The sequence below is a fragment of the Microtus pennsylvanicus genome, chromosome 7 (genome assembly GCF_037038515.1).
Source record: "Microtus pennsylvanicus isolate mMicPen1 chromosome 7, mMicPen1.hap1, whole genome shotgun sequence".
In the NCBI taxonomy this organism is placed as follows: Eukaryota; Metazoa; Chordata; class Mammalia; order Rodentia; family Cricetidae; genus Microtus; species Microtus pennsylvanicus.
This window is the reverse complement of record NC_134585.1, coordinates 69,093,641-69,106,845: the sequence shown is the minus strand read 5'-3', so window position 1 is coordinate 69,106,845 and position 13,205 is coordinate 69,093,641. Positions and strand designations below refer to the sequence as shown.

Here is a 13,205-nt window from a genome sequence, read left to right as displayed (position 1 = left end):
TCTCTGCATCTTGAACCCCATGAGGACGGTGAGGAGACCACAGGCTGGCTGGGAGGGTTGAATGCGATGCTGCAGGTGCGCTGATGGGCACGCAGCAGTAGAATCTGCAAAGCGGTAGCTGCTCTGCTTCCTTCTGGGGTTGAACTCGCACCTCAGTGTGCAGGGCTTACAGACTCTGCTTCCAGTCCCAAGTCTCACAAACAGAAGGAATGACCCACAAATGGATGACGGTGACCCCCTGTGAGTCAAGCCTCCTCATCTCCCCATGAATCTCCTAAACTGTCCTGTTGTGTGGCGGCCCCAAAACTGCGAGCCTATTTCCACCTTGTGTGAAGGTCAGAGAGTTGGAGGTTGCTCAAAACCATTGATAACAACCAGGGCTGCACATCCTGACCAGGATGTGGTGACGTGGTCCTTTTGACATTAAGATGGCCCATACAGGTAGACCCACTCCACCCTGACAGATGGTCAGGATACACAAGCATACTTCTGCTCCTGTAACTGGAGGTTTAACCTGGGGAGTGGCTGCCTTCAGGATACTTGGGCGACTTCACTGCCTAAACAACACAATGCTGATGACTTGATGTCTCAAAGTGTTGAAACAATGAACTGTTCGAGTTGTCCTTTGTATCATGTTGAAGATGCTTGTTGTTGTCTTCCCCTTTTCTATTGGGTATAAAAGTGTAAGGAAAATTAAACAGTATTAAAATTAAACAGTATTCACTGGAACTCCCCCTCCCGATACTATCCTATGTTTTCTGTGTTATTTTTATTCATGCCTTTACTATTTCCCTGATCCCCATGTCCCTACCTTGGCAAGAGGCATTTTTGTTGAAGCTGGTTCCTGACATTGTTGTCCCTGCTATCCCTGGGATGTACCAACTCTACGTCCCTATCCTTGATCCACAAAAGCCATTCCCATACCACCACCCTACCAGCATGCCATGTTCAGGATGCAGGGGGCAGGAAGCCTTGCCACCCCTCTGAGGGGAGCACGGTGCATAAGGAACTGAGTGGAGGAATGAGCTAAAGTCTGACCTCTGGAATATAACTCAGCCTTGAACAGGTCATGCTTTTCTGAGGGGTGCTTGTGCCCAAAGGCTAGGGGAGGGTGAGGGAGCAGGAGAGAACCACCCTGGTTCACCAGCAGAGGGCGATCTTGGGAGGCACTGGTGGTTGAGTTAGCTCTCCCAGTGATTAGCTGCCAGGCTTGCAGGGGCCATTTTCCAGGTCACTTTTGGGATTCAGTCAGTCACAAGCAGGGGTTATTTGTATCTAATCTGGAAGCCAGCCATGAAAGGCCACCAGGACCAACTTAAGAGCAGGGAGAGACGTGGCTTCAACACCCACAACACGGGTGGGATCGCCAGCACCAGCATACTGTTCCGGGCTTGTTAGGCATGCAGCCCTGGCGTAGACCTGACATTGAACCAGTGCCTGCCCGCACGTTACCAGAATCCATGGTAACATGGATGGTACCATGGTAATGTGGTAACAAGCCTTGCAGCGGATTGTCTAGAGCTTCCTGCCAACTCGTTTCCTTGGACACCAACCGCAAGGCTTGACCTCGCTTTCCTGGATCCCGCACTGTTGCCATGAACACAGTTGGCACAGTAATTATGTCTGGAGTGACCCGAATCTCTTACGTACATTGTTTTCTCAATTTTTCTTTGAGAAAAATAGTTGAGAATTTTTCTACCTCTGGAAGAGTAGCAAACCCTCTTTAACGTCTCCAGACCCCTGAACTTTTCTCTTTTAGTATTTGAGGAAATTGTTTTTTTCATGGACCTCATATCAAGAGTCTTCCTGTGTGAGCAGTGTCTTCATTCTATTTAAAAGTTGAGGTGGGCGCTCACACTTCATGTGTGGTTTGTGCACACCTACTTAGTGGACACTGGGATCCATTGAAGTCATCCTCCTGGCACTATGTAAGGGCCTGACTCTCTAAAGAAATCAACATGTCACTTGAAGGTGGCTGGGTGGTGAGATGGGGCACCTCCAGCTAGCGAGGACAGATGAGCTGCTGCTAGCCACCTCTGAAGGCTGACTCAATGGGGTTCACAGTGGGAAGGAATTCCCATACTGAGCCTTGAGCCCATGCTGCCTGGGTTCTAGGCAGAGGAGGAGGAAGTGATGGACAGGAATATTGAAGGGTTGTGTGGAAAAGTTAGGGGAGTCTCAGTGCCTTGTCTGCACTCCTACCCAGCAGCCAGAACCAGGCTGCAGGAATGATGAGCTGTAAGGAGGTCAACATGGAAAGACATGGGAAGGCAACAAACCTCTTGGACTGGGACATACTGTTAACCATCTATAAACATGTTGGGCTATATCTATAGCAGTCTTGGGGTGCAGTTGGGTTGCTGGTTGGCTATAGGCATCTCCTCAGATCCCCACTGGTGCCTGGTGTGGCTTATAACTCCACGGGCATTCATTGTGGGACCTGCCATCAGCCCCGGCTCTAAGGAGTCCAAATGAAGAACTCAGGTTATAATTTCGTTGTTGCTTTTACCTGGAGAAGGGGTGAGAGCAAGAGTGCTGACATTTACAGTGTCTGATCTCGGAGACCTTGGGGGTTCAGAAGAGTACGGCCTGTGCTGCCCCTCTTCCTGCCTCAGCAAAGGCAGCTGTGACATTGTCTGGTGTCACTCAGAGGCCAGCTGCAGTCACCTGCCCATACTTGTTTTTGCTGCTGTTCTTCTCATTTATTTATGGATGCTGCCACGAGGCCTGGCCACATGAACCCACAACCCCTGTCTACCTTTGCCAAGTGGATCACGAAGCTTTCCTTTGACTCTATTTTTTTTAAAAAGATGTATTTAAATTTCATTTTATGTAGTATGTGTATGTGTGTGCCTCTTTGCTTCTATGATGAGCGCCTTCTGCATGCCTGGTGCCCATGGAGGCCGGAGGGGGAGTTGGGTACCCTGTATCTGAGTTACTGGCAGTTGTGAGGCCTCACGTGGGGGCTGGGAACCAAACTCAGGTCCTCTATAAAAGCAGCAAGTGTTCCCAACTAGTAAGCCATCTTTCTGGTCATGTGGCTGTAAATTTAAGAGGGAGATAGGTGTGGAGGGATCCTGAGGGAGGTTAGACCAGGCAGACGCAAGGGCAGGTGAATCTCCAGGTTTAGCCGCCTTTATCCATGCGGCAGTGTTAGAAGGGGTGGTCCTGGGTGCCCCCAAATCTTGGTCCTATCATTAGCTGTCACCAGCTGTGTGACCATGGGCAAGTTACCAAACCTCTCTGTGCTTGATTCATCCCCTTAGTGTGAGGCCTTTCTTTCTGCTCTCTACCTGAAAAGGTCTTGTCTTTTAAAAATATCAACTGAAAGGCTTCGAGGGAAATACTGCAGAGTGCAACAGTAGCCAATCCCCATGGCTTCCTCGTGGGTTCTGGCGTCAGTGCCACAAGTGTGCCCCCATTCGCCTGGAGTTGCAGGCAAGGTGTCCGTATGTACCGCGGGGCTAGTGTTCCCTCATGGGGAGGACATAAGGCTGGGGGTGGCATGGGGGAGGGGAGGGAGCGGCACACATCTGGATCCCGACCTCACAGCATCTCCTTCCCTCTCTTCTGTGTAAATACATCCCTGCTCCCCCAGGGGTGACTGCCTCTCCTTCTCTGGCTGCTTGGCTCAGGCAGAGTGCCACCTGCCCCCTACCGGCTCCCCTAGGCTGGGTCTATCAGATAACCTTCCCTTGTCACAGCCATTCAGTGATGATGGGTGAGAAGAAAACAGCCTTGGGTCTTTTGTGGGACAACCCGCCACCCCTAAAACAGAGATAGGTTTCTGTGAGGCCACAGAAATGGGGACGATAAGCCAGGAATAGAAGAGACTGGGCCAACAGGAAGATGGGAAAATCCAGACTGAACAGAATGAGTCTACGATGGTAGGTCTGTACCTACAGCACATCTATGAGGGTAGTTCTTTCTGCACCTACATCACATCTACAAGGGTAGTTCTGCACCTACAGCACGTCTACAAAGGTAGTTCTGCACCTAGAGCCCATCTACAAGGGTAGTTCTGCACCTACAGTGTATCTACGAGGGTAGTTCTGCACCTACAACTTGTCTACAAGGGTAGTTCTGCACCTACAGCACGTCTACAAGGGTAGTTCTGCACCTACAACTTGTCTACAAGGGTAGTTCTGCACCTACAACTTGTCTATGAGGGCAGTTCTGCACCTACGACCCGGCCAAGCCTGACCACGACTGACTTTTTATATTCCCTCTTTTAAAAAAAGTCTCTGTTATTTGTAATGGAAAGATCTGGTCAGTGTTACTGGGCCAATGAAGGCTTTGAACCTGGGGATACTGCCAACATCCACTCACCCTTCTTCCAAACTCTTCCCCTTGTTTCACTTCCCGCGGGTAGCCGTCAATCAGGAAGCCCTTGGTGTTTCCCAGGCTGGCCACCATGGCCTCCTTCAGCAGCTCCAGGATGATATCCTACAGCAGAGAGAGTGGTCAGCGTGGGGACCAGCCACAGCCCCCGTCCTCAGTCATTCTGCGGAGGGAGGACTGGCCAAGCTTATCGGCAGATCTCCTGGGCCAACCTTCACGAGACATCCTCCTCTCCCACCACCTTCATGTCTGTGGTGTTGGTGGCTATTTCAGTCAGGTCTGGGCCATGGCTCCCTTGGTGAGGGGTTTCTTACTGGTCTGTCCTTACTACTGTTATCTAACTAGGAAGTCTCCAAACACATCATTTTACACCCCAGGAGACATGCTAGCTCTGTCTCACCCGGCAGCAACTGAACGAACAGGGCATTGTGGCAGATTAGGGGAAAATGAGACACCGCTCAGAACATATTCACCCCGATATCCTCCCAGGAAGCATACACATCTTGGCATGTGCTACTTGAGAAGACTGTGAGATTGAAGAACTGTTTCTCTAACAGCACGATTCCCCCTTCCAAAGATGATTTAACCAATGATTGTGGAAACGAAGAATGTGGAGGGAGGCAGGGAGAGCAGCGTGGAGGGAAAGTCCTGTGGAGGAGTGGGGGCCTCATCCTCTAGTTTTTAGGAGCCTGAGGGAATGCAGATGTCGCAGATATGCCTAGAACCCTTTCCTAAGTAATTGTGAATTAATTCTTCATCAGCTTCACCATGTAATAAGGAAGAGAGACAACGGAGTAGATGACAGCTGAAGATAACAGACACCGTGAAAGCAGGGCCAGGGGCCAGAGCAGAGCTGGAAGTTTTCCCCAGGGTGGCCTCTTTGATGGCTTGTGGCTCTGCCGGAAGCAAATGAGCCGGCTAGAGAATGCATGTGGACAGCACTGGGCTGAGGAGCCAGCAGAGGCAGAGCAGCCTGACAGGAGGGAGCTATGTGAGAGCCAGCACCGTGAGGGCGGTGAAGGGGTGGTGCTAGGTATGAAGAGCTTTGAGGATCCGTGGGCCAGAGTGTTTGCTATGAAAACATGAGGTCCTGAATTCAAACACCCTAGCGCCTGTACTGAAAGGCTGGGCACAGCAATACATACCAGCAGACACCCACAGTACTGGGAGGCAGGGACAGGTGGATTCCAAGATCTCCCTGACCACCCAGCCTGGCCAAAAGGTGAGCAGGTTCAGTGAGAGACCCATCTCAAAAACTAGGGAGGGGAGCAATAGATGGGAGAAGACACCTAACCTTGAAACACACACACACACACACACACACACACACACACACACACACACACACACACACACACACAGGCAAATAAAACATATGCTGCTATGTAGCTTTCTTTCTCCATCTTATACAGTCCATGGCTGTGCTGACTGCTTTTTGTCAACTTGACATCAACCTAGACATACCTGGGAGAAAACCTTAAAGGAGGAATTGCCTCCATCGTATTGGCCTGGGGGCGTGTCAATGGGACACTCTGTTGTGGATTGATGTGGGAAGGCCCAGCCCTAGGTAGAAATACGCTTTTCCTGGCAGGCGAGCCTGGGCTATATAAGAAAGCAGGTTTGAGCAAGCTAGGGAGTAAGCCAGCCGGCAGTGTTCCCCTGTGGTCTCTGTTTCAGTTCCTGCCTTGGCTTCATCAGTGATGGAGTGAGTTCCTGCCTTGGCTTCATCAGTGATGGAGTGAGTTCCTGCCTTGGCTTCATCAGTGATGGAGTGTGACCTGGGACACCCACGAACTGTTTCCACCCATAAGCTGCTTTTGGTCCTGGTATTTATCCTAGCAATGGAGAGGCTCCTAGGACAAGGGTCCCCCACTCAGAGTACAGTCCTGTCCACAGTCAAGCTGTGTCCTCACACCAGTGAGCTCGGTCAAGATACTCTCCCATGGGCATGCTCACAGAACCACCTGTCTTCTAGGTGATGCTAGGGTCTGTCATGTAGACAGCACAGCACAGCACACCACCACTCCAAGGAGACTTCGTTTCCTTGAGCGTTCTGATTTTAGCTTTCCATACCACCTGCATTTTTCAAGATTTTACTCTAAAGTGAGGCTGGATTTGGAAACACAGGATCCAGGTTGACATTTAAGCGGCTGGCCATGGAACAGCTTGGAAGGCGAGTGGTTGTCGGCACAGACCGGACCACCTCAGGACTGTCACCACGGACAATAATCAAAGCTGTTCCTTGGCCCTTAAGGTTTCTCTGTCTTGGTGGTCCAGTCTGCCACAGCAGCCAATGGCTTGACTGCCAGGGACAGCAGGGTGGGTCTCTGCTTACCGAGGGCACCAGGTCTCCACGCTCCATGACGTCACGAATCAGTCTGCTTCTTTCTGACTCTGAGGCCAGTTCCTGGCGCAGGAGCTCACCAGTAGAGAGCTGAGTGAATCCGTATTTTTCTGCCAGTTTCTCACACTGGGTGCCTTTGCCGGAGCCGGGGCCACCTTAGGAAGGAGACATGTCAGGCATACTTATCAAGTCCACTTCTTCCTTTTAGGGGGACATAAATATTTTTTCTGGTGGATATTCATTGTATAAAATAATGGTTTCCTGATGACATTTCATGTATGTTTACCATATGCTCTGCTCACTCACCCACAGCCCCCTCTCACAGCCCTGCAACACCAGACCCATCCTCTTCCCAAATGACCAACTTTCTATTTGCATGTTATGTATGCATGTACAATCTAGATTCTGTGGAGGAGACACAATGAGTGCATGGATCAGTGTCTTCATTTCTTTTGTGTGTGCATGTTCATGTGTATGGAGGTACATGTGTCCATGCTTCCAGAGGTCAGAGGACAACCCCGGGTTCATGTTCAGCGTCTGCCTTGTATTTTAGACAGGCTCTCTCACTGATCTAGAGATTCACTGGTCTACAATAAACTCGCCAAATAAACTAAGTTGGCTCCACCGTAAGCCACAGGGATTGCCCTGCTTCCCTCTCACCAGTGCTAGAATTCTGAGCACATGATACCTGGCTTTTCTCCCATTATGAATCATTTGTGTGCTTACACATGCAATGGTGCACACATGGAGGTCAAAGCACAGCTTTTGGAGTCAGCTCTCTCCTACCAGGTGGGTTCTGGGGGCTGAAGACTCATGGCAGGCACCTTCATCTGCTGAACTTTGTCAGCCCTCCAGATTTTAAGGTTTATTTTTATTTTATGTGTATAGGTATTTGCCTACATGTGTATCGGTGTATTGTGTGCATGCCTGGTACCTATGGGTCCAGAAGACGGTGTCATATTCCCTGAATCTGGAGTTATGGGTAGCTGGGGTTGAGAATTGAACCTGGGACCTTGGAAGAGCATCTAGCGCTCTTAACCACTGAGCCATCTCTCTGGCCCCACCCCTGGCTTTTTTCTATTCTAGAGATTGGACTCAGGTCCTTGTGCTATCCAGGTTCCTGGCCCTCAGCCCATCACATTTTCTCCACTCGTGGGCTTCTGGATGGGCTTCATGTCCTGTCTATATGGACAGCGCAGCAGCCCATTTGACATGGGGGTCATTTGGTTCGCTTGCCTGTACACTTCAGAATGGATGCCCAAGAATGATAAGGCTGGCCACGAGTACCTCCAGCTTCCGCTTGGTGACTTTACTATTGTCACCACGGGGGTAAGCTATAGTACTTCCTTCACCAGACATGTACCATTATGACATCCAGCATTGTGTTGGGATCTAAGGATGCACGCACACAGTGTGGAACATGGGCCAGTCCTGAAACAGGTAGCTTTCTGTGGAGTGGCAGGTGCTGGGGCATGCACAGCAGCTGTGAGCAGGGGCAGGTGCTGAGTGGGAGGAACTCAGCCTGCTCCAGGGCCCGGAGACAGGAGCATCTACACCTCTCCTGCAGCCCAGGACCTCCAGGGCACAATATCCTACACTTAGTGAATTCTTAAGAAACCCCGGCTATTTATTTTGGCTTATGGTTTCAAATATTTGTAACCGTGTAGAAGAGCTGTCAGAGAAGCCTGAAGAGCGTGTGGAGTGTGAGGATGGCTCGGGTGTCTCATCACTCTAGAGCACTCCAGCGTCCCTGCTACACATGGGACCAGAGTTCCCCCCTCCCACACGGTTCCATCCACAGACCGCCTTTGACTTGCAGTGCAAGCACACCCATGGACCCAACAGTGTCCTTGAAATCCACCAATCAGAGCCCCACATTCCTCTTCTGGTCACCATCAATGTGGAACAGACTCTCGGGTTTCTTTGACATCTTTTAGGTTCTCCCTCAATGAATGTTTTCTATTTTTCAAGCTGTTAATAATTCTGAGTATCTGGCCTAGCGCTGGTGGCACACACCTTCAATCCCAGCACTTGGGAGGCAGAGGCAGAGGCAGGCGGATCTCTGTGAGTTCGAGGCCAACCTGGTCTACAAGAGCTAGTTCTAGGACAGGTTCCAAAGCTACAGAGAAACCCTGTCTCAAAAGAAACCAATAAATAAAATTCTGAGTGTCTTCCCTATTGACTTGAATATTACATTTGACTCTTTTCCCTGCACTTCCCCAAGTTTAGCTAGTTGCCAAATTGGAATATTTTGCATCTAAAAACAATAGCTAACCTTTAATAAATGCCCATGGCCCCAGTCACTACTCAACCCTTCTATGCATCAATTTAGAATAGCAGAAGAGGCAGGCATTGTGATAATGTCCATTATACCGGTGGGAAAATAGAGGCAGAGAGAGGTCCCTTGCGTGTGTAGTAGGCTCTAACCTGGAGTTTGCAGCTGGGGCTCTGCTTGGCAGAGGTGTGCCCTTCTCCCCCCACTGGGGCCACATTTTGTCTCCTGATGCTCTCAGCCTAGGAAGAGTACAGCCTTCCTTCAGTCCCTGCTCACAGGATGGGTGAGGCTCTAGAGAATCTACCTGAGAGCATAGCATCCTCCACCTCCTGATTGGCCAGTGCTGTCCCATGCCCCGCGAATCGAGGTGCACAGCTGGGGCCGTGACACTCGGATCCTTAGGCCTATTTTCTTTTTCTTTTATGTATACAATATTCTGTCTGTGTGTATGCCTGCAGGCCAGAAGAGGGCACCAAACCCCTTTACAGATGGTTGTGAGCCACCATGTGGTTGCTGGGAATTGAACTCAGGACCTTTGAAAGAGCAGGCAATGCTCTTAGCCTCTGAGCCATCTCTCCAGCCCCCCTTGCCCTATTTTCTCTCTTCCACCTGTTCTTTCTCACCCCTTAAAAAACTGATAAAAAAATTAAAAGTAACCTTTCAATGCGTCAGAGAAAGCCAGCGGGACTGTTCCACATCGACCGTGACCAGAAGAGGAATGTGGGGCTCTGAATGAGTTTGCTGGCTTTCAAGGACACTGTTGGGTCCATCAGGACCACTGCAAGTCAAAGGCAGTCTGCAGATGGAGCCGTGTGGGAGGGGGGAACTCTGGTCCCGTGTGTAGCAGGGACGCTGGAGTGCTCTAGAGTGATGAGACACTGGCCACCCTCACAGTCCACACGCTCTTCAGGCTTCTCTTACAGCTCTTCTGTGTCTCTACAAGTCTTTTTAAACTGGTTCCTACTAGAGGACCATGCAGCATTCACTCTTCCTGATTCAGCTTCAGACACCAGGGTCTTCCTCTTCTTTCTATTCCCTAGCTTTTAAAGAAAACTTAAGCTATATTTACTTTATTTGGTGTGTGTGTGTGTGTGTGTGTGTGTGTGTGTGTGTGTGAATATCTGGTGCTCATTCATGTCTCCTAATTGCAGCTTCCTGAGAAGGGAATATTTGAAATAAAAATGCAAAACACCATTGAGAGTTTAGCCTGAATTCCCGGCTCTCTGGGCAGTGGAACTCACTACGAAGGGATGCCAGCGCCTGACCCACTTTAGCGGAGGGCCTCTCAAGTCATCTGCTCATCCAGAGAGCTGCTGGAAGCCAAGGGCGGGAGGTTCAGACACCTCCACAGGACCGCACAGAGGGCCCAAACATACTAGGAAACCAGCAATTACAGAAGGTAGCAGAAACAAGACAGACCCCCTCCCCCAGGAGCAGCTGTCCCCTAACGCCAGAGCTGCCCCCAAGCAGGGACTCTTGCTTCCAGCTGTAATAGGAAGGGAGAGCGTGGGGACGAGAGATGACACTCAGAGGAAGAAGTGCTTCCAGGTATGTGACTAAGGGGAGTTCTCAGCTGAGCTGGGGGTGGGGGTTGTGTTTACCTGGAAGCATTTTTCCCTGGGATGGCTGGTGGCTGGCCATGTGGGGAAGATGTTTTCTGACTTGGCTTCCAAGGCAGAGACACTGTGTTCCAATTATTTTCTACTTTCAGCCTTCTACTAATATGACTATTACAGGTTTGCCCCTCTGAAATGTTATTTAATAAATCTTGACACAAAGGCAATTAAAATGCTCCATCTCGAATTAACAACAGCTGTGTGCAGGGGCCTTCGCTGCTCCAGTTAGAAGCCTTCCGTGGGAGCAACAGCTGCGGATTCTTAGCATTTTGGGGCCGAATGGTGCAGGCAGTGTGGAATTTTAAGTAACCTGTACAATGGCATGATTCTTCCCTTGGCTCCAAACTGGGGAACAATCTGATTTTCTCACTGTAAAAGCAGCACAAAATCTGCTAGCTGCTGCATGGCTTTTCATCCTGTCTCTAATATCAAAGTCCTAACGTAACACTTTTAAATAAAGGGGGTCTTAATGTCCCTCTAGGATAATTTGATACATGGGACATAATTCTTTTGAAGAACCCCATCTCAGAGCTAAGGGCCTGTGCTCTCCGATGGCCGGCGACTGATAAAGAAAAGGGGCTGCCCCAATTGCCGCTCCCTCACTGACGTGTAGCCCACAGTTACTGTGGGCTCTTGCCCCCAGTAGACCCTTACACAGCCCCCTATGGTATGATTTAGAGTCTAGATGAGATCCCATTTTGAAGGTAAAAAGAATGGAAAATCCTTACTTTCAAAATCAAGTGGGATTTTTAAAAGATTGGGCTGTTGAATTCTCCATGTGAACCTCAAGTTGCACTGGTGGAACAGTGCTCAGGGGCCCTGAGCCTGGTTTTCCACTCTGTCTCCGTTTGTCGCTCTCCAGAAGCCGCCGAGTGAGCGCTGTTCCCCGGATCTGGTGCTCTTCGGGCTAGCCCTGTACCAGTTTTCATGACCTTGCCTTAAATGCAGCTCCTGGACCCTCAGCCTCCAAGGACTGGATCCCAAGCGACTCTTGCCGTTGCCCGGCTTTAGGTAGGGTGGGAGGAGTCGGCAAAGCTGGCAGGGATAGCATTTGCTGATCCGAGCCTGGAAAACGCGGGCAGATGAAGACAATCGGCTGACAAGCAGCTGCATCCCTGAGGTGGATGAGCACGTGCCCTCAGCGTGGGTGACTTGGGGCTGTTTCCACAGTCATGGTGCTGAGCTGGGCACGCACTGCTGTTTCTGGTCTTACCACCTGATGCTTTATCTACCACCTCGTGGATCAGTGGGGTTATTTAAAAAGCATGAGCTCACAGTCAATATTAGAAACACATTTCCACAAAACATGGTAACTTATTTCTCCACTAAGTGGAAATGACAGAAGTCATCTAGTCCAGAGATACTATGAAGTTCATCTTTTATGAAGAGTATCAGATTCATAGTTTTATACATTTACAGTTACATGTATAGCTGACATGGGGTGGACATTTTAGATTTTGAGCATGAGGACCTCATGTAGTCCAGGCTGACCTTGAACATGATGTAGCCAAGGTGATTCTGAACTTCTGGTGCTCCAGCCTCCACCTCTCAAGTGGTGTGATTACAGGTATCCACCCCAGTATCCAGTTTATTTGGTGCCAAGGACTGAACACAGCTCCGCAGGCTCCGAGGAAGCCCTGTACCAGGTGAACACAGCTCCACGGGCTCCGAGGAAGCCCTGTACCAGGTGAACACAGCTCCACGGGCTCCGAGGAAGCCCTGTACCAGGTGAACACAGCTCCACGGGCTCCGAGGAAGCCCTGTACCAGGTGAACACAGCTCCACGGGCTCCGAGGAAGCCCTGTACCAGGTGAACACAGCTCCACGGGCTCCGAGGAAGCCCTGTACCAGGTGAACACAGCCCAGGCACGGTGTGCTCTCTTGACGCTGTATTGTGTACTGTTAGCTCTTGACTAAGTAGAAGGCACCTGGGAACCAATGTCCACGGTTGTCTTCTGACAACACACATGTGCATACGCGCACACACACTGATCTCAGTGCTAACACTGCACACTTTTACAATGTCTAGACACAACTTACAAATGTGCTACTGTTTTCCACATCTTTAAAGACAAACAGTCTTTGCGATTGCAGTTTTGAGAGCATTAAGTATGTTATCAAATCAGTCTGTACTATTCCCAAGTAATCTCTGTTTGTTGCTGTTTTTCTTCAAAAACCCACCCACTCCTGCCCTTGAAATCCTCCTCTCTACATTAAAATGGTCTCAGCCCTGAGCTCATGTTTTTGTGACTGAATGATTCCTTTCAGAGAAAAGCTATAATGCCTCTTACTGTAAGCTGACCGCCCAGGAACGACAGAGCCAGCTGGGACCCACAAGCCACTTGAAGCCTCCTGTAGCTAACGGGAGTGCTTTGGCAGGCCGAGCTTCAGTGTGCTATTGCTGGGATCTGGAGTGAGTAAGAAACCCACATCTCTATACTAGTCAACATTTATGTTAGTGCTGGGAGCCTTTGACAGGTGTTTTGAAGGAGTTGTTGACGTACACCAGGTCACAAGTCCAGCTGTAGGTCATATAAGAACTTTAAGAGGGACCAGAACCCCGAGAACAACAGACATACTTCCTTATTATTATGGCCTGGCATCTAGGAGGTACTTGGCAACTGTTGTA

At 49.9% G+C, this 13,205-nt stretch overlaps 1 protein-coding gene across 2 annotated transcripts in view; it reads right to left on the bottom strand.

Annotated features, from left to right (window-relative positions):
- Positions 1–13,205, bottom strand: part of Ak5 (adenylate kinase 5) — a 187,408-nt gene that overhangs the window by 11,570 nt on the left and 162,633 nt on the right. For both annotated transcript variants that reach the window (XM_075981057.1, XM_075981058.1), the window contains exons 11-12: positions 6,677–6,840; positions 4,330–4,446 (exon numbers count right to left, since the gene is read on the bottom strand). In XM_075981057.1, the coding sequence (XP_075837172.1) occupies positions 4,330–4,446; positions 6,677–6,840 (281 nt within the window). The remainder of the gene's footprint in view (positions 1–4,329; positions 4,447–6,676; positions 6,841–13,205) is intronic.